This window comes from Gopherus evgoodei, chromosome 13 (genome assembly GCF_007399415.2).
Source record: "Gopherus evgoodei ecotype Sinaloan lineage chromosome 13, rGopEvg1_v1.p, whole genome shotgun sequence".
Lineage (NCBI taxonomy): Eukaryota > Metazoa > Chordata > Testudines > Testudinidae > Gopherus > Gopherus evgoodei.
Window position 1 is genome coordinate 20,578,292 of NC_044334.1, and position 22,136 is coordinate 20,600,427.

At 44.3% G+C, this 22,136-nt stretch overlaps 1 protein-coding gene across 3 annotated transcripts in view; it reads right to left on the reverse strand.

Annotated features, from left to right (window-relative positions):
• Nucleotides 1-4,263: 4,263 nt before the first annotated feature.
• The window catches only part of GGT1 (gamma-glutamyltransferase 1), a 64,688-nt gene continuing 46,815 nt past the window's right edge, over nt 4,264-22,136 (reverse strand). Inside the window, exons 8-14 of one of the 3 annotated variants that reach the window (XM_030583175.1) lie at nt 20,886-21,035; nt 20,069-20,205; nt 19,175-19,362; nt 15,579-15,706; nt 14,335-14,447; nt 11,198-11,311; nt 4,264-7,970 (exon numbers count right to left, since the gene is read on the reverse strand). In XM_030583175.1, coding sequence (XP_030439035.1) covers nt 7,827-7,970; nt 11,198-11,311; nt 14,335-14,447; nt 15,579-15,706; nt 19,175-19,362; nt 20,069-20,205; nt 20,886-21,035 — 974 coding nt within the window. In that variant the 3' untranslated portion in view covers nt 4,264-7,826. Of the gene's footprint in view, nt 7,971-11,197; nt 11,312-14,334; nt 14,448-15,578; nt 15,707-19,174; nt 19,363-20,068; nt 20,206-20,885; nt 21,036-22,136 lie in introns of those variants that run through there. The other 2 variants (XM_030583177.1, XM_030583176.1) reach the window with 2 other exon arrangements.

Below are 22,136 nucleotides of genomic sequence, written 5' to 3' on the forward strand. Positions count from 1 at the left end.
GGATAATTTAGGCATGGCCCAATAGCTAAACAAATACTTTGCCTCAGTCTTTAATGAGGAGCTTAGGCATAACGGCAGGATGACAAATGGGAATGAGGATATGGAGGTAGCTATTACCACATCCGAGGTAGAAGCCAAACTCGAACAGCTTAATGGGACTAAATTGGGGGGCCCAGATAATCTTCATCCAAGAATATTAAAGGAACTGGAACATGAAATTGCAAGCCCATTAGCAAGAATTTTTAATGAATCTGTAAACTCAGGGGTTGTACCAAATGACTGGAAAATTGCTAACATAATTCCTATGTTTAAGAAAGGAAAAAAAAGTGATCCGGGTAACTACAGACCTGTTAGTTTGACATCTGTAGTATGCAAGGTCTTAGAAATCATTTGAAGGAGAAAGTAGTTAAGCACATTGAGGTCAATGGTAATTGGGACAAAATACAACATGGTTTTACAAAAGGTAGATCATGCGAAACCAACCTGATCTCCTTCTTTGAGAAGGTAACAGATTTTTTTAGACAAAGGAAACGCAGTGGATCTAATTTACCTCAAGTTCAGTAAGGCATTTGATATGGTTCCACATGGGAAATTATTAGTTAAATTGGAAAAGATGGGGATCAATATGAAAATTGAAAGGTGGATAAGGAACTGGTTAAAAGGGAGACTACAACGGGTCGTACTGAAAGGTGAACTGTCAGGTTGGAAGGAGGTTACTAGTGGAGTTCCTCAGGGATCGGTTTTGGAACCAATCTTATTTAATCTTGTTATTATTGACCTTGGCACAAAAAGTGGGAATGTGCTAATAAAGTTTGCGGCTGACACGAAGCTGGGAGGTATTGCCAACACAGAGAGGGACCAGGATATCCTACAGGAAGATCTGGATGACCTTGTAAACTGGAATAATAGTAATAGGATGAAATTTAATAGTGAAAAGTGCAAGGTCATGCATTTAGGGATTAATAACAAAAATTTTTGTTATAAACTGGGAACGCATCACTTGGAAATAACAGAGGAGGAGAAGGACCTCGGAGTACTGGTTGATCACAGAATGACTATGAGCCATCAATGTGATATGGCTGTGAAAAAAAGCACTATGGTCTTGGGATGCATCAGGCGAGGTATATCCAGTAGAGATAAGGCGGTTTTAGTACCGTTATACAAGGCATTGGTGAGACCTCATCTGGAATAGTGTGTGCAGTTCTGGTCTCCCATGTTTAAGAAGGATGAATTCAAACTGGAACAGGTACAGAGAAGGGCTACTAGGATGATTCGAGGAATAGAAAACCTGTCTTATGAAAGGAGACTCAGGCCATGTCTACATCTAAAATTTTGCAGCGCTGGTTGTTACAGCTGTATTAGTACAGCTGTATAGGGCCAGCGCTGCAGAGTGGCCACACTTACAGCAACCAGCGCTGCAAGTGGTGTTAGATGTGGCCACACTGCAGCGCTGTTGGGCGGCTTCAAGGGGGGTTCGGGGAACGCGAGAGCAAACCGGGAAAGGAGACCAGCTTCGCCGCGGTTTGCTCTCGCGTTCCCCGAACCCCCCTGCAAACCGCAGGGAAGGAGACCTGCTTGCTCGGGGGTTCGGGGAACGAGAGAGCAAACCGGGAAAGGAGACCAGCTTCGCTGCGGTTTGCTCTCGCGTTCCCCGAACCACCCTGCAAACCGCAGGGAAGGAGACCTGCTTGCTCGGGGGTTCGGGGAACGAGAGAGCAAACCGGGAAAGGAGACCAGCTTCGCTGCGGTTTGCTCTCGCGTTCCCCGAACCACCCTGCAAACCGCAGGGAAGGAGACCTGCTTGCTCAGGGGTTCGGGGAACGAGAGAGCAAACCGGGAAAGGGGACCAGCTTCGCCGCGGTTTGCTCTCGCGTTCCCCGAACCACCCTGCAAACCGCAGGGAAGGAGACTTGCTTGCTCGGGGGTTCGGGGAACGAGAGAGCAAACCGGGAAAGGAGACCAGCTTCGCCGCGGTTTGCTCTCGCGTTCCCGGAACCACCCAGCAAACCTCAGGGAAGGAGACCTGCTTGCTCGGGGTTCGGGGAACGCGAGAGCAAGCCGGGGAAGGAGACCAGCTTGATTACCAGAGGCTTCCTCAGGTATGCTGGGATACCTGCTTATTCCACGGAGGTCAAGAAAAGCGCTGGTAAGTGTCTATACTTGATTACCAGCGCTGGATCACCAGCGCTGGATCCTCTACACCCGAGACAAAACGGGAGTACGGCCAGCGCTGCAAACAGGGAGTTGCAGCGCTGGTGGTGCCCTGCAGATGTGTACACCTCCTAAGTTGCAGCGCTGTAACTCCCTCACCAGCGCTGTAACTTTCTGATGTAGACAAGCCCTCAAAGAGCTTGGCTTGTTTAGCCTAACCAAAAGAAGGCTTGCGGGGAGATACGATTGCTCTCTCTAAATATATCAGATGGATTAATACCTGGGAGGGAGAGGAATTATTTAAGCTCAATACCAATGTGGACACAAGCACAAATGGATATTAACTGGCCATCAGGAAGTTTAGACTTGAAATTAGACAAAGGTTTCTAACCATCTGAGTGAAGGTCTGGAATAGCCTTCCAAAGGGAGCAGTGGAGGCAAAAGACATCTCTGGCTTCAAGACTCAGCTTGATAAGTTTATGAAAGGGATGGTATGAGGGGATATCCTAATTTTGGCAATTAATTGATCTTTGACTATTAGCGGTAAATATGCCCAATGGCCTGTGATGGGATGTTAGATGGGGTGGGATCTGAGTTACTACAGAATTCTTTCCTGGGTACTGGTTGGTGAGGCTTGCCCACATGCGCAGGGTTTAGCTGATGGCCATATTGTAGGGTCAGGAAGGAATTTTCCTCCAGGGCATATTGGCAGAGGCCCTGGGTGGTTTTCACCTTCCTTTGCAGCATGGGGCAAGGATCACTTGCTGGAGGATTCTCTGCACCTTGAAGTCTTTAAACCATAAGTCGAGGACTTCAATAGCTCAGATATAAGTCAGCGGTTTGTTGCAGGAGTGGGTGGGTGTGACTCTGTGGCCTGCGTTGTGCAGGAGGTCAGACTAGAAGATCATAATGGTCCCTTCTGACCTTAAAGTCTAAGAGTCTAAGAGTAGCATAGTCAGGATTTCTATTACATCTGCACAAATACACAATGAGCCTTTCCTAACTGGAGCTGTTACTGCACCCACCAACACAATGAGACATGATGCAGACTGGTGCTGTGCGTTCTGTGACTATTTTACACCTGTGTCCTCAGGAAGAATTGTGCTCCACAAAAATGAGTTGCCCCAATTAACTACCACAAGTGACCTATGTTTTTCAGAGAATTTAAGGAGAGGACTGTAGAAACATGCCAAAGAACAGTCATAGCTAATATGCCTGTAGGAGGGGAGCGGACTAGTGCTTGTTAAATTACAGACGTGCACGGCCTAGCGGATTATGTACGCCTCATCCCTGCCATAGGTATGATTGGGCAGGCAGTCACATTGTTTATATTTGTACACTGATAGCTTTAAAGGGCTTTAGAAAAATTCATAGGACCAAAGATTCAGCATGCCTCTGTAAATTCACCTGCAGCCACTTGTGTGTATAGGAACCTTTGTTTGCATGCAGGAATTTGAGATTATTATACACTTTTAAAGCCTTGCATATAACAAATTTATATTGGCTTTTTTTTGTGTGTGCGTTAATAGATTCCCTATTCTATTAACCCATTTGATGCAGAAAAGCAAGCAGTTACATTCATGTCAGACCTTAGTCTTTTTACACCAGTCTCATTATCCCCCCACCACTGTTTTCAAACTCATGCTTAAAATGTCTCCGCAAACCCTTCTGACTGTTAGCTTTTGGTCCCAAATGGCTGCATACATGCCTTTAAAAAAATCCTGTATCTCATGAAACCAGATTGCTGGATGCCTGCTTTTTCTACACATAAGCCCCTATCATGCAAATAAAATGCTAGCCACTTAGAAACCTATTAACTCGGAGAAACAAAAGTCAGCCTTTAGATGCATTTCAGTGCTGTTGAAAATTAAACTTGCTACAAAGAGCGAGCTGTTTTCCTTCAGGAATAGTACTCCAAGAAACTATCTTTATTGCAACAACTTCCATGAGAAGCTACGGCTGCATCATAGTGGTGGCTCATACAGAAGTATGGTTGCACTAGAACCATGATGTTTTGTCTGGAAAAGTATCAGAGGGGTACCCGTGTTAGTCTGGCTCTGTAAACAGCAACAGAGTCCTGTGGCACCTTATAGAGTAACAGATGTATTGGAGCATAAGCTGACGAAGTGGGTATTCACCCACAAAAGCTTATGCTCCAATACATCTGTCACTCTACAAGGTGCCACAGGCTGCTTTGTTACTGTCTGGAAAACAAATTTATTGGTTTACGTACTAGTCAATGAGTAAGACCGTGTTTTCCTGAAGCAGGGCTTGCTGTTTAAAGTACTTGCCTGAACAAGTAGTAAATGTAAGTGTGGCAGAATGGTACAGGATAAAAGAATGTTGCTGGTTGGCTAGCACTCATTCTAGAGTATGTAGAATGAGAGGGGCCCTGCTTTTTCTTACTTGTTACAGTCTGGTGTTTGCAGTAGCTGTTGTGATTTAGCAGTCGTATGACCTGAGCTGCAGGTATATTGACCTCTCAACGGTGGTAGCACTGATGACTATAATTAGTTGCCATCCAAGAATTGTGGGTAATTACATAGGCCCCAAACAGTAAGTTCAAAAATGGACCCAACTCTTCAAGAGCAGACCCACTGACTGTACGCTAGCAGAACTATCACGTAGAACCATAACACACTAGGCAGATAAACTGAACAGAAGTAGTGCTAGAGCTGTCATGACCTTTGGCTGGGTGAATGTTGCTTAGTGTGTATAAAAATGAGGAACTGGCTGGAAGTAGGCAAGAGCTATTTTTGCTACCATATTACACCTCAACTCTGATCTCAGCATCAATCAGGTCTAGCCCTGGGATTCTCCGCTGGTAGGCTCCCCCATGCCAACTGCTGCCAAGGGCAGGGGCCAGTTCTGTACACTGCCACCTTCCATGGGCTTTACGTGACACTGTGAGAGGGGATATGCTTCTATTTTCCAATGGAAATTTGTTTTACAAAGTTATATTTTTAATAAAGTACTTTTACAAATGGCTTGTAGCTGCTGGGAATTTTTAGCCTGCAGCCCTACCTCCCCCACCCCAACCGATCAGTTCTTAGAGAATGGAACCAGCTGCATGGTTTCCATTTCTCTGCCATCCCGAGTCATTCTGGCATTTCTTCCAGTAGCAGCAAGGCGTTCAAGGTGGTTTTGAACAGACACATGTTCTACTTCACATTTGAAATAAGAGTGTCTTTGCCTGGACTGGGCTCTCATGGCTTGGGCCCTGGGCCCAGCATTAGGCACTGAATTGTCGGAGGGGGCTGAATATTACCGCAATGATTGTGAAATAGCAACAGCCTAACTATTGCTAAGGAGCTTATGAAGCTCCTTTAATTAAAGTGATATGAGACAACTGGTGTCATTATAAAGATTGGGAGAAGCTAAAGCAGTCCTTTTAGAATAGTTTGTTCTGGTGCTTTCCAAAATAGTACCCAAGTTCTACTTAATTTCCTCTACTGGGACTTTCACTCATAACATTTCGGTGCACGGTTATGGATTTATTTATTTTTTTAAACATAATCAGTGCAACTCAGTTCAAATCTTTGAAGGCCATACTTTGGCACTTGTTTGTCAGCTAGAAAATAAGTCATATTGAGGTTTCTGTACCATTAAAGCAACACACTGATAGCTAAACCTTGACTTACTGTGGAAAAAGTTTGAGAATCTTGCCCTGTTGCAGAAGGATCTATATAGAATGGGACAGGAAATGAGTTCAACTGATATTTTTCAGGAATAAAAAAGGAGTTTGAAAAAGGAAGTTTTCATCTCAAAACACATAAATTTTGGTAATTTCAAAATCTGAGCATTTGCAAAGACAAACATTTGTTTTCATCAGAAATTCTCAGAGGAAAAAGTCAGTTCCTGACCCCCTCCACACCTACAGGATTTAGGAACACAATTGCCATTGACTGTGGGAACTGTGCTCCTAAATCTTTTGAGGTATATTTCTGAAGGACCTGGCATTTATTTAGTTATTAGTATTGTGGATTTTTATTTTTTGGCTTGTTTTAAAATACAAGTGAGCAAATACTTGCACTTGCTCTTTAGAGAGCTACTTCAGGTTAACATTCATTTTCAATGAAGTCTTGTTTGTATTACTAATGCCACTAGTTATTGCCACTGAATAGATTTTTAAAATCCTGTTTAGACCAGTTATATTTTAGTTCTTGGATTTCACCCAACTGCAAAGGACAATGGTGAGAGTAGCAGGCTGCCAGTTTGACAGTCTGTTTGTGCCCATCCTATAAGGTACCAAGAGCTTCTGAAAGCTATTGACCAGCCTCACCTCCGGTGGGGAGACTTCAGGAAGCAGCGAGGGTGCTCAGGCCTTATTTACCCACCTTGCATCTCAAATCCAAATGAATGACCCCAAGCTCTGAAGGTGGCGAATAGTCTTATTTCTGTTAGAAAGATGGCTAAAGTCACAAGCAACTCAAAAGTTTAAGGGACACACAGTTGGCTGAAACCACAGCTTCACACTCATCTAAGGACACAACTTCTGCAATATTCAAGTCTTTGAGGTAAAAATCCACATATTCAACTGCATCAAAGTTGGAGTTTAAGGATGGGCACCCTGCACCCCCCACCCCTTATAGAAAGATCTCTTTTCAGCTGCTAGACACCATATCACAGTGATATAACCAAACCGAGCCCTCAGAAGTTGTGCTTGGTAACTGAAAAACAAGATACCTTGCTGCCCAGGCTGTCAGTGGCTTATACTATGCTATTTGGCTTTAAATGCTTCCTTCCTTTTTCCTTTGGACTCTAGGAATTTGCATGCTGTCAGAAGGGATAATAGTGAGAGACAAATTGGAGACTCCTGGGGTGAGGTGAGAAGGGAAGACGCATCATGGAAAAAGGAGCCTTGTCCCTATTTTCTGGGACCTGAAGGAGTTGCACCAAGGAGCCAAATTGCTGCAGTGCCTCAGTCATACAGAACCTCCCGATTCCTTGTGGACAAGGGCGCTGTACAGGTCAAAGCAGGAATGTTTACCTCCATAGGCCTGGCATTCTTTCTCAGCATAAATTAAACAGGTAGCCTCTGTCTTCCCCTGACAGCTTTTGAACAGATGTAAAAAACAAACAAAAGACATTGGCACCATCACTTCTTCGGCTACCCCGTCATCCCTCAAACTCCTGAAATGAGAAGTAAGACGATAAAAAAAAATGGGTGAGGTTGTGGGAAAGGGTTATCCTAATCCCTCTTCAGACTGTGGCTCAGGTGTTCTGCTTTACAATGTAGCGTTGCCAGCACCTTCCATCCCATTGACAGTCCAGCATTCATTTCTCATGGGAATGCGTCACTTCTAGAGAACAGACCAGGACAGCCACTGGCTGAGTAAAGCTGAAAAATAAAGGAGCTGGGGCTTTGGACCTTCCAAAAGCTGTGCACTCAGTCCCTGGTGAGCAGGAGGAGGGAGTAGACCCTTTAGGTAGGTGCTGGATATTCTGGGAGATTTGTGCTTTTTCTTAGCACACTGATCTGTTGTAAGGCACTTTTCAGTAATGACCCTCGAGAACATCTGTCCAGGTCCATTAGCAGAACCACAGGCAAATTAATTCTTTCCTGTGACAGTCCCTGAGTTGCAGTGCTCAAGTATTCCCTCCCCCTTCTCCCCAAATGTAAGCTGGTCACTAGATCTGCAAAGAAGCAGGCTGTCAGAGCAGCTTGAGTGACTTCAGTAGCCTGCTGGGAAGCCACCTTTCCGGGAATCAGACACAGCAGCCCAGCCATCGGCAGTCCATAGAATGGCCTGGACAACGGCGTTACTGTCACTCCGCTTGATATCGTGTTTCCTCTTCTTTAGTTCCACTTCTATGCCCTGGAATGCAGAGAGAAGGGATAAACACACAACAGGAGAGGCACCAAAGGATGCGCACAGCGATTACACGGTACATGCAATGTACCTCACTTGCAACACACAAGTATACTGGACTGCTGAGCTGCCCCTCTGCTGCTGGTAGCTCCATGCAGAAACCTGGTCCACCCTCTCCACCCTCCCACTCCTCCAACCAGCTACGTCCTCTCTCCGGCTTTCCAAGGGGTTTTGCTACAAAGTGACAGAAGGCAATTCTTGATTTAATCCTAAATGTTGCACAGGGTCTGGTTTAAACGGTGACTATAGCTGAACCCCTTGGTAATAAACAACCATCATATAATTAAATGTAACATCCCTGTGGGGGTGGTGGGACACCAAATAAGCCCACCACAGTAGCATTTAATTTCAAAATGGGGAATTACACAAAAAAGAGGCAGCTCGTTAAACAGAAATTAAAAGATACATTCCCAAAAGTGAAATGCCTGCAAGCTGCATGGAAACTTAAAAAAACACCATAATAGAGGCTTAAATTAAATGTATACCTCACATTAAAAAACATAGTAAGAGGCCAAAAAAGTGCCACCATGGCTAAACAAAATAAAAGAAGCAGTTAGAGGCAAAAACGCATCCTTTAATAATTGGAAGTTAAATCCCATTGAAGAAAATAGAAAAGGAGCATAAACTCTGGCAAGGTAAAAGTATAATTAGGCAGGCCAAAAAAGAATGTGAATTGCAACTAGCCAAACACTCAAAAAGTAACAGCAAAAGCAGGAAGCCTGCCAAACAATCAGTGGGGACAATGGTCGATCAAGGTGCTTAAGGAGCACAAGCCATTGCGGAGAAACTAAATGCATCAGTCTTCACTGTGGAGGATGTGAGGGAGATTCCCAAACCTAAGCTACTCTTTTTAGGCGACAGATCTTAGGAACTGTCCCAGATTGAGGTGTCATTAGAGGACGTTTTGGAACAGATTGATAAACAGCAATAATAACTCACCAGGACCAGATGGTATTCACCCAAGAATTCTGAAGGAACTCAAATGTGAAATTACAGAATTACTAAATGTGGTTTGTAACCTCTCATTTAAATCAGCTTTTGAACTGGATGACTGGAGGATAGCTCATGTGACACGAATTTATAAAAAAGGCTCCAGAGGCAATCCTGGCAATTACAGGCCAGTAAGCCTAACTTCAGTATTGGGCAAACTGGTTGAAACTATAGTAACGAACAGAATTGTCAGACACATAGATGAACATGATTCGCTGGAGAAGAGTCAACATGATTTTTTTGTAAAGTGAAATCACACCTCACTAATCTAACTAGAATTCTTTGAGGGGGGGTCAACAAGCATGTGAACAAGAATGATCCACTGGAGATAGTGTACTTTGAGTTTCAGAAAGTCTATGACAAGGTCCCTCACCAAAGGCTCTTAAGCAAAGTAAGCTGTCATGGGATAAGAGGGAAGGTCTTCTCATGGATCAGTAACTGGTTAAAAAGATAAGAAACACAGAGGAATAAATGATAAATTTTCAGAGCAAAGAGAAGTAAATAGTGGTGTCCCCCAGGGGTCTATACTGGGACTAATACTGTTCAACATATTCATAAATGATCTGGAAAATGGAGTAAACAGTGAGTTGGCAAAATTTGCAGATGATACAAAATTATTCAAGATAGTTAAGTCCAAAGCAGACTGCAAAGAGTTACAAAGGAATCTCACAAAACTGGGTGACTGAGCAACAAAATGGCAGATGACATTCAATGTGGAGAAAGGCAAAAGAATGCATATTGTATGAGCTTGGCAAAAATTTGTGCACTTCAGTGGTGTGCTTTGTACAGAGAGCAAACATAAGCAGGAAGCATGATGGACCACAAAAGCAGAACTGCAGTGGGTCTGGGGGTCTTTATAAACCCTGCCCAAACACGGCTGTGCTTTAGAGGTGGAATTCAGAATCCCAGATCCCAATTGCTCAGCTGAGCCCTTCTGTCTTTAAGTAAAAAGGGCAAAACCTTAGGGCATTTGAAGTTAGTGTCTGAATTTTGCACTTCTGTGTATCTAGACCACACATACCTCCCTATCACTGCAGTGCCCAAACAGACAGCAACAGCCATTATCAGAGGAAGCAGAGCACTAGAGTGATAAATCTTGGAGTCATTGTGGATGGCTTTCCCAAAACATCTGCTCCATGTGCAGCTGCAGTCAAAAAAGCTAACAGAATATTAGGAAGCATTAGGAAAGGAATAGGTAAGACCGAAAATATTATAATGCCTCTATAAAAATCCATGGTACACCCACATCTTGACTCCTCTGGTCAGATCTGCTTGCCCCATCTCAAAAAAGATATATTAGACTTGGAAAAGGTACAGAGAAGGGCAACAAAAATGATGAGGGGTATGAAACAGCTTCTGTATGAAGAGATCAAAAAGATGGGACTTTTCAGCTTGGAAAAGAGATGACTAAGTGGGGGATATGAGAGAGGTTGATAATATCTTGACTGGTGTGGAGAAAGTGAATAAAGTGTTATTTACTCCTTTAGATAATGCAAGAACTAGGGGTTATTAATAGGGAAATTAATGGGCTGCAGGTTTAAAATTTAAAAAAAGGAAGTACTCCTTCACACAACACACAGTCAACCTGTGGGACTCTTTGTGGTGAAGGCCAAAACTATAACAGAGCTCAAAAAAATAACTAGAGAAGTTAATGGATCGGTCTATCGATGGCCACTAGCCAGGAAGGGCAGGGGTGCAACACCATGCTCTGAGTGTCCCTAGACTCTGTTTGCCAGACATTGGGAATGGACAGAGGATGGATCACTTGATGATTGCCTGTTCTGTTCATTCCCTTTGAAGCACTGGTCACTGTCGGACAACAGGATACTGGGCTAGATGGACCTTTGGTCTGACCCAGTAGGGCCATTTTATGTAAATGAAACATTTTGAACACTACAGCACATCACGCCCATTCGTGAGCTCCTCATCCATGCCACTTCAAGTTTTGTAGGCAAACTGCAGCCAAAATGCCGAGTGCAAACCCACATGGATGGGCCCTTGAACTCCTTGTTGTAGACCAAGGCCAAAGCTTTGCCCAGCTTTAATTCTTAAGCTCATAAACAGTCAGACAAACATTATGCAATGGAACATAGGGAAAACATTCCCATGGTGCCCGCAGAGACCAGGATCATGTCTGACATCATAGCCCCTGCCCCAATCCTTCCCACAGAAGACAAACAGACCTGCTCTACGTTCTGCTCCAGCTCCGTGACATTGGGAATCAGCTGATCATGAACTCGAGGTTCTTCCACAGCCTTTGTCACATCGTACCCGAACCAGAGGGATCTGATGATTGTCTGGATGAAGCAGAAAGCCGCAGCATTAGTACATGACCTGCCCCTGGAGAACTCTGTCATTGGTGTCTCAAAATACTGCAGTGAAAGAAAGCCAGATTCCTCAGCATGTTAGACGTTACCTGTACAATGCTGCCTCTAAAGCTGGCTGAATGGGACACAGGAGATCACCTCAGTATACAGGGCTGCTCAGGTGATTCAGAGCCACTACAGCCCTTTCTCCACCACTCCCTGCCTTGAAGCCAGCCTGGACAAAGCTCCCTTATGCCTGGCTCATCCCTGGCTGTTCTAAATGCCACTTAGGGCTACAGGCAGACATGCTAGAAGGCCTCTAGGCTCAAGGACCTCAATAGCTGACTTAAGGCAACTATTGCACTACCTCCTCTTGCCTTGCACCAAGTGTTGCTCCCCCAGATTCCAGGTGCTAGCCCCACGTGTACAACTGCTGTGCTTTGTATGAGCTTGGGAAAACCCTGTATGCAATTCAGTGGTGTGCTTTGTACCGAGAGAAAACATAAGCAGGAAGCAGAATGGACCACAAAAGCAGAACTGCAGTGGGTCTGAGTGTCTTCATACAGAGCTGTGCTCTAGAGATGGAATTCAGAATCCCAGATCCCAATTGCTCTGCTGAGCCCTTCTGTCTCTAAATTAAAAGGGCAAACCCTTAGGGCATTCAAAGTTAGTGTCTGAATTTTGCACTTCTCTGTATCTAGACCACACATACCCCCGTCACTCTGCAGTGTCCAAAGAGGGACAGCAACAGCCATTATCAGAGGAAGCAGAGTACTAGGGTGGCAGCTACTTCCTGTGAAAACCCATAATACTTGGTAAGGTTGCTTCTGTAAGAATTTTGTACAGTGAATCATGAGGATCCATATTTCTAAAGCAGACTGAAATGAAGCCAAGTTAGAGTTCCAGTAAACGTAACCTGTAGCTGTGCAGTGCAACTGCCATTTGAGAGTCCTGCAGTTGTGCGTGGATGTGGAGAAATGCATGAAGGAGCAGTTCCCATGCAAACCATGCAGCTAAACACTGGATAAGTTAGGAACTTTGCGTGCCTGTGATGCAAGTAATCTAGATTGTCTCCTTAATTCTCAGGAAGTTGTACTGAATGAGGCTCAACAGCAGCCTCTGCTGGTCTTCTGTTAAAGTGCACCTGGATCATTATCACCCCAAAGCAGGGCACACCAGGAAAGCCACCTCAGAAGCTTGGAACATTGTACCAAATCTGACTTGGATTCTTTACCGCAAAGAGTAGTAGACTATTGTATTTGCTAACCAAGTGTTATTGACCCACTAACTCTTTCACCAACCTAAAAAAAGAAAGAAAATTCACCCTTTTGCACTCAGGAAAATCTCATGCGAAGAGACAGATACAAATATTCATGTGCTCAGGAATGTACACAAGTACGAGGTTTAGTGTAAATAACCGGGGTTGTATGCACACACAGGTGCTTTTTAAAGTAGCCTTTTTAAAAGCCTCCAAAAGCTTAAGGCATTGTGTAGGCACTCAGCAAACTTGGTTTCTTTGAGATCATACTACATGAGTTATATTACAACAAAGTGCATGGCAGAAAAAAGTTACTTCTGCACACAGCACAGTAGTACACCTGACGCTTCTAAAATGAAGGTTTTCTATTGCAGATACCGTTTTCCATTGTAACAGTGCTGTGAGGGTTAGGACAGCAGTCTTCATTATGCATTTCTGCATTTGTTAGGGTTTAACATACACCAACCATTTTGTATTGATTGGAGAGAGATATATATATATAAAAATCCAGTCAATACACACACACACACACACACACGCGCGCACGCCAGAGCAGTGTCCTGCTCGGTTGATTAATTTTATTAAGTTCTGTAAAAACATAAAACATGCATTTAGAATAATGTCCAAGTGAAAGGAATTTGGTATGTCCTAGTCTCCAGAGCACAGTGGAATGATTCAGCTGGGACGTATGCTAGGGCTCAGTATAGCTGCAGCTAACCCAGGTAGGTCACATTAAGTAGTACTTAGCTCCTACATAGCACTTTCACCCAGAGACCCAAAGCTCTTCACAAAGATTGTCATCCCCATTTTATCTATGGGGAAACTGAGGTACAGGTTAGTTGATTTGCCCAAGAACAGTCAATGGCAGAGCTGAGGAGAGAGCCTAGATTTCCCAACTCCATCCCAGTTGTGAGGTTACATTATGGCTGTTTTCTTGTGTGACATGCTTACTATGACGTTCTCCGTGGAAACAAAGCATGTCGATCACACAGGATGGGAGACAGTTGCCTGGAATTCAGCAACACTGAAAAGGACACGTACCCATGAACCCTAAGTGAAAATGAGCTCTGAGTACAATACTGTGACTAAGAGGGTGAACACATCCTTGATTCCTAAGCAGGAGACAATCAAATAGGATGCAGGAGACCCTATTTACTTCTGTATACCCCGTTAGTGAGACCATTATCGGAATAGTGTCTAGTTCTGGTGTCCACGCATCAAAAAGGGTTTAGGAAAAGAGGTACAAGAATATTTGAGGTCTGGAAATCATTCCTCATAGACTGAGCTTCCTAAATCTCTCCACTGAGTTTACTCCAAGAGAAGGTTAAGAGGCGACTTGATCACAGTCTAGTAATACCTACATAGGGAAGAGATTAGTCAGTCAGTGGCTTTTAATCAAGCAAGAAAAGGCATAATGGGATCCTATGGTTGGAAATGACAAATTCAGACTAGAATTATGGTGCAGATTTTTAAGTGATGACAAGTAACCACTTGAAGAACTTACACAGGGAGGCTGTGGATTCTCCACCATTTGCAGTGTTTATATCCAGATGATGTCTTAAAATATATGCTATAGCTCAACAGAAGTTATGGGCTGGATGCAGAAATTACTCGGTGAAGGTCTGCATTTTACAGCGGGTCAGAGTAGATCGTCATAATGTTTCCTTCCACCCTTAACATTTCTGAATCAGCCACCTCTCCAACCTTGTCTGCCCTCTACTAACTGTCTCCTCATCTGTCCCACAATGACATGTACCAGTGCTGTTGCTGTGATAATTTTTGTTCCTCCGGATGCACCAACCACCATCTTCAGCTTATTTGTTTTATCCACTAGGACTGATGGACACATGGAGGACAGGGGCTGTTTACCTGTAAGAGTGCACACAGACGTTAACTTGTACTTAATTACATGCTCGGCATCTGGGCCCACACCACCACAGCCTGCTTAGGCCAGAAATACAGAACACTGCTACCGCTGGTCTTTTGCAGATCCCAGATCTGCTGGTTCAGCGCACAAGTCTCTCTTCAGCTGCCAAGGGGATTCTGTCATCCCCTGATCCCTGCCCCTTGTTGACTTTGTAGAGCGGGTGCGAGTGAGAACTACAAGGGCTTTGAGCTGGCCCCTGACATATGGGCACACCTCAGTGTGCCAGCTATCCAGCTGTGTGCACCCATACACTGGAGGCCAGGGTTCCGCTTCAGAGCTCATCCCTGAGTAATGGGCCCTTCCTGGTCACTTTCCCGTCTGGGTGAGAACCTCTGTGGCTATAGATCTGGTTGGGGAGGCTCCCTTGCACTAATCCTCTGGTCCCCCCAGCTCATCTTCATTGCCCCATGATCCACTCTTGGCACTGGCAAAAGGCAGCTTTTACATACAGGGGGTGTGTCCCTCTCTGACTCCACCTCACCTGTAAAAAAAAATGGAAAACAAGGGAAGTAAAGGGAAGAGATCTAGGTTTAAAGGTTAGCAAAAGACAGTGTATTTTTTTTCAGAGCTGTATTCCTAAAGTATTGTGGGGGAGAGAGAGCATACGCACTGACACAAATGCATTCTAAATATTTATGCAAATTGCTTGCAACCAGCAGATTGTTGGAATGCTGCACGGTTGTGCACCACTCCCAGGGCCTCCCATGTCCACTCATTGCCTCCCTGATCAGCGATGTCCAAGGCTCTCTTGCAGTTGTGGAGCATTGCACTTGGAGTGATTTTTGAGCTCACCTTTGTGAGGGCTTCAGGCAGCTGGGGATAAGCAAGTCCCGGGTGTTTCCCTTGACACTACAAATGCTTGTGTTCCTCTCAGCCAGCCAGTGCATACAGATCACAGTAAGGAAATGTGATCTGTAGTTAAAGAGCTGTTATCAGTGATGCAGTATACAGAACTTGCATATTTCCCACATGTGACAGGGACCTCGAGTCAGCCCTCTAGCTGGCAGTCAGCATCACTTTGGTATGCAAAAGGCAGCCATGATACTGGCTAAGGAGAGGAAGTGAAGTGCTACCTGGTTCGATGAAGTTTGCAGTAGAGGGAAGGATTCCGAAGCCATTGACAATGTAAGGTGAACTGAAGTCGTCCATCTCATCGTTAAATATGATTCCACTCACATTGGAGCGAACTTCTGAGCCAAAGCTAAATAGAAGGAGCAGAAGGGAAGGCATGTCAAACCCAGACTCTAGGAGAAGGACAAGCTTCAGGTAAATTGTAGGTCACAAGAAACTAGGGCTGTTGATTAATCACAATTAACTCACCAGATCAGCTCAAAAAAATTAATCATGATTAAAAAAATTAATTGCAATTAACTGCAATTTTAATCGCACTCTTAAACAATAGAATCCCAATTGAAATGTATTAAATACTTTTGGATGTTTTTCTACATTTTTAAATATATTGATTTCAATTACAACACAGAATACAAAGTGTACAGTGCTCACTTTTTATTACAAATATTTTCACTAAAAATTATGAACAAAAGAAACAGCATTTTTAAATTCACCGTATACATGTACTGTAGTACAATCTCTGTATCATGAAAGTGCAATTTACAAATGTTGATTATTTTTGTTACATAACTGAAGTCAAAAACAAAACAGTGTAAAACTTTAGCGCCTACAAGTCCACTTAGTCCTACTTCTTGTTCAGTCAATTGCTCAGAGAAACAAGTTTGTTTACATTTATGGAAGATAATGTTGCCCGCTTCTTATTTACAATATCACCTGAAAGTGAGAACAGGCATTCATATGGCACTTTTGTAACCAGCACTGCAAGGTATTTATGTGCCAGATATGCTAAACAGTCATATGCCCCTTCATGCTTCGGCCACCATTCCAGAGGACATGCTTCCATGTTGATGATGCTTGTTAAAAAATAAGAGTTAATTAAATTTGTGACTGAACTCCTAGGGGGAGAATGGTCTCCTGCTCTATTTTACCTGCATTCTGCCATATATTTCATGTTATAGCAGTCTCAGATGATGACTCAGCACATGTTCATTTTACGAACACTTTTGCTGCAGATCTGACAAAACACAAAGAGGTACCAATGTGAGATTTCTAAAGATAGCTACAGTACTCAACCCAAGGTTTAAGAATCTGAAGTGACTTCCAAAAATCTGAAAGGGACAAGGTGTGGAGCATGCTTTCAAAAATCGTAAAACAGCAACACTCTGACGCAGAAACTACAGAACCCAAACCACCAAAAAAGAAAATCAACCTTCTGCTGGTGGCATCTGACTCAGATAATGAAAATGAACATGTGTCAATCCATACTGCTTTGGATCATTATCGAGCAGAACCTGTCATCAGCATGGATGCATGTCCTATGGAATGGTGGTTGAAGCATGAAAGGACATATGAATCTTCAGCGCATCTGGCACATATAAATCTTGCAATGCCAGCTACAACAATGCCATGTGAATGTCTGTTCTCACTTTCAGGTGACATTTTAAACAAGACGAGGGCAGCATTATCTCCTGCACATGTAAACAAACTTGTTTATCTGAGCGATTGGCTGAACAAGAAATAGGACTGAGTGGACTTGTAGGCTCTAAAGTTTTACATTGTTTTATTTTTTAATGCCTTTTTTTTTGTATATAATTCTATGTTTGTAAGTTCAACTTTCATGATAAAGAGATTGCACTACAGTACTTGTATTAGGTAAATTGAAAAATATTATTTATTTTGTTTATTACAGTGCAATATTTGTAATAAAAATAAATACAAAATGAGCACTGTACACTTTGTATTCTGTGTTGTAACTGAAATCAATATATTTGAAAATGTAGAAAACATCCAAAAGTATTTAAGTAAATGGTATTCTATTATTGTTTAACAGTGCGATTAATTTTTTAAATCGCTTGACAGCCCTACATGAAACTGTTGTATCTCAGAGTGAGACCTCACTGCCCTGCAAGGCACAGGCCTGCACTCAGAGAACACCTAGCAGACTAACAGAGGGACATTAACCTACCTTTGGATCTCACTTGGGGGAGCCAGTTTTCCTCTGCCTGTCACCTGTTGGTGTAACCTCTGTACAGGAGACACTGCCACCGACATAACTGGGAAACTCTATTTACAGCCACTTTGCATGTGTAACTATCCCAGGTGTGATCAGGACCCAGCTTTCCCATACAGGGGCCAAACCAAACCTCCAAATACCCTAACGTGCCTAAATGTGCGGGTTGAATTCCAGCTCCAAACCGCCCTGGGGTAGAGGTGCTCCAGTACAACCCATCATGGAGATAGGATTGAGCTGCAATCTTGGATCCAGACCCATCTCTACCAGAAGAGAAGTGGTATTTTACCAGAACGCCACGGCAGCATCATGTGCTTTGTTTACATTTTCTCATTATTGATTAAATCAGTCAGCAAGTGAATAAATTGCAATCGCCTTCATAACCCGCTAGTGGCTCACACCCGATTCATTCAGTGATGCCACAGCCCAACACTTGACATGTTACAGGCATTTTGATAGGTTGGATTTGACCTCACCAGGTGAATCAGGCAGGAAAGGTTCACGCTGAGCAGATGGGAGGAAAAGCCATCCTGGCTGCAGTCTGGTAATTTAGAAGAAAGCCTCTATTTACTAACAGACGGGGGAGGGATAGCTCAGTGGTTTGAGCATTGGCCTGCAAAACCCAGGACTGTGAGTTCAATCCTTGAGGGGGCCATTTAGGAATCTGGGGCAAAAATCTATTAGAGACAGTACTTGGTCCCAGTGTGAAGGCAGGGGGCTGGACTTGATGACCTTTCAAAGTCCCTTCCAGCTCTATGAGATAGGCATAGCTGCATATAATGATAAAAAAAACCACCTCTCTTAATAGCCAATAACAGCACAACACTCAGTGTGCCAGTAACAGGCAGAGCAGCTGCAGTAACTATACTTCCTTTATTTTAAATGGAGACATACCTATCTCATAGAGCTGGAAGGGACCCCAAAAGGTCACCCCATCCAGCCCCCTGCCTTCACTAGCAGGACCAAGTATTGATTTTGCCCCAGATCCCCTAAGTGGCCCCCTCAGGGACTGAACTCACTACCCTGGGTTTAGCAGGCCAATGCTCAAACCACTGAGCTACCCCTCCCTTTCCTTCTCTTACAAGAGAAGGAAAGAAAGAAACAGGAAGGGTCTGATAATTTAAGGAAGCATTAATTTAAAAGAGGTACTTGAGTACAGTAGGGGATTCCCTGATGACAAAGGGCATGGAATAGGTCATTGCAAAATTAAACAAGAGTGGGCTTGAATGAAGCATAATGGAGGCCTCTAGTCCTTATACCTTATGTGTCCTACTCAGTATCATGGGACTTAGCATTAAGGGCCTGACCTGTAAAGTTCCCTCAGCTCCTGTGGATTTCAATGACTGTTGAGGGTGCTCAGCACCTAGCAGGACTAGACCAGAGAAAAGTATAGAACCTAGAAGTCCATTTCAAGTCTTACTGGAACAGTGGCACCTATATGACTCCAATAAAGGGAGTTCCAGTCAGCAATTCCTCTACCAATGACTAACCCACTATGGAGATACCAGGCCAGTGATGTTTATACCAACCACAGAACCACTATGAAGACGGCAGAGGCCTACATGGAAGTAACATCTGAACTCATACTGTTGGTTGATGGTGCTGGTGGCGGACACAGCACTGCCATCATCAGCCACAACGGAGAGATGGGATGTACCGGCATTGTCTGGAGTGTAGTACTCTGGCTCATAGTAGTCGACTATATGGGTGACGTTGTCAGTGATTTTCCCCCGTAGGTTATCCGCAAAGAACTCAGAGGTCATGTTCCTGATCACCTGTTAGGAGAGACAGATTCATCTCAACGCTACCAATAAGTTCCAGTTAAAGATGTAATTCTAGAATGGTGGAACCCTTGCGAGATGGGTCACATCAGACCTTGAAAAAAACTGGGGGAGAATCCAGCAAGGAAGCGACTGGCTTTCCATTGTCTGGAACCCTTTGTTCCATGCTGCGAGGCCAGCACGTCAAGCTTCCATAAAGAGAACGCTGCCCACACCGACACTAATACCACTGAGACCAGTTCACGTCTTTCATTGTCAAAACACTTTATGGAAGTCCCTTGTCACCATCCCCGTGAGGTAGGCAGACAAGTGGAGGTATCCTTGTTCATAGTCTGTTATTTTTGTATGGCACACTGAACACGTAACATGTTACGGTAGTGCAAAGTATTATCTATATTTTGTAAATTCTACTGGCAAACCAATGGCTGCACACTGCCCACAAACACCAGTGGAAATTCCTTTTTATATCCCTGGCAGGTCACCCATGGATCAGTGGTAACATATGGCTTTACATTTGGATCCAGATCTGCCATCAGCAAGTTGATGAAACACAAACAGAATTCTGAAGTGCCCTTGGACATCTCTGGGGTTCCCTGTCAGAGGCTGTAAGCCAATCGCCACTTGGCTTTCATAATGCTTTGGACATGCAGAAAGATCTTGCTTTTAGGACAGGAAATACAGTGACTTCTCTGCTCTTTACCTCCGTAATGTTGACAAATGCTGGGTCTCCCAGTAAAGTCCTCTTGGCATACGCGAAGCGGAAGGCCTCCACAATGCGGTGGTAAGTCAGACCCTTTTTCTCCATGGTTGTGATACTGTCACTGGAGAAATTAAATCCTGGCAATAGTAGATAACACATTGTGAGCATGTCTGAAAGCACATGGCCAGTGGGTGGCAAACAGGAACTGGCTCTGAAAGATGGTCAACTTGCAATCTAGTCATTTTAAGAAAAGACTCAGAAGCAAGTATTGCCCCAGTCTCTGAGCCCCAACAGCCACTGCTTGGGGTCTGACAGTCACATTTCTTTTTTCCTTTTCTGCTGTTGCTGCATGAAAGATCCATTCAGGAAAAACAGGCCACTGAAAATACAGAGTGCTGGAAACACTTCAAAAGAAAACATGTCCTCTAGTTTCTGTTCGAGTGACCGTACGTGTTACTTGCAAGAATGGCAGGTAAGAAAGTGAGGGCACTATAAGTCCGTGTCCCTTTCATTTCCACACATGCGGGTACTAGAGGACACCCATCAAGAGAATCCTTTTCATTCTTCAGCCTGTTCTTTCATCTGCTGAGGCCATCTCCTACGTTTATGGAATTAGAGGGCTGATTCCCAGATGTGCAAAGTGGCCTGCTAACCGCCTTCAATCACTGGCCACTTCAGAACTGAGGTTAATTAAGAACACTGCTGTTTGCCTACTGAGATTGCTGTGGCAGAGAAAGTCAACTGGACAGCGTGGTCTTTGGGAAGCCCCAGGCTGCTATCACCTGTAACAGTGTGCTTCACTGAGGCTTGCTCTTACCTTTCAGCATGTTGAGGATGAGAGCTAGCACTGGGCCACTCAGGGGGGAACTGGGTGTGTACATGGTGAACTCCCCGATTGTGATGTTTAAAGGATTTTCAATCAGGATCGGAGTATAGTCTCTTAGGTCCTCCATTGAAACTATGCCCCCTAGAACAGAGAGAAAAGCCATCTGTGGCTCCAGGTTTACATGATCTCCAGTAGGAGGAAGAACCTATCTTCCCCGTTCCCCATCCTTGCTGTGCTGCCAATGGTGGGAATGCAGTGACCTCACCATGATTGTGATTTAACCAGTGAGATTCCACAAATTTACTGAGATAAGGGGAAGTGTGAATGGAGATGGGTTTATCCCTTTTCTGACTCAGGGCCAGATCCCCAGCTGGCAAAAATCTGCATCAATCTTTGGTGAAGTTAGACTGACTTATACCAGCCAGGGTTCTGGCACTCTGCTTCTCTCATTGTGGGAGACTGGTAACATCAGGGAGTGAGCCACAGAATCCTCTTGTTTTACAAGGAGGAAAAATGCTGGTGGTGGATGCAGACGCTTTATGCTCCCCAACAAGCACAGTGATTGGTGCTGTCTGTTTCCAGCCTCACTGGAATTGATGCAGGGTTTGCAGAGTGTGGTGAAGGAAAGTGGTGGCCAACAGGGATTATTTGTCTCAATCCTCCCTGCTTCTGGGGAATCTCACCCCTGCTGTATTACGTCCCCTGAAAGGGATGCATTCAGAAAGTGGGAGACTATTACTGAGGGAGCCGAGCCAGGTGGACCACACACCCGGGCTAGGAACAGTGAGGGATTTTAATTTATTTTAGCCCCAGGGCACTTTAGAACCTATGGTCACATTTTCAAGTAAGCTCAGCACCCAGCAGCTCCTACTGAGAACAAGGGGGCAGGGTGCAGAGCAGTTCTGAAGAGCAGGCCCCAGTTGTGGGTGCCAAGTACTTTTGATAAACTGGCCTTTGGTGGTTCAGACACCCAAGTGCTGAGCATGGTGTGAGCTAGACAGACTCTTGTGAAGGCTCCTACTCTCAAGAGCTGACAGACCCCTGGACAGAACTAAAGGAAAATGGGTGAACTAGCTGTCCCTGGCCCTCCAAACCCAAACTGAACCTCTGAGGTTCAGAGACATGGCTGACAAGGGACAGGATGTGCAAAGGTGACCCAGGTCCACCTGGAGGCTGCATCCAATTCTGATCACTTCATCTTAAGAAAAATACAGTAAAAACTGACAGAGCTCCTGAGAAGGG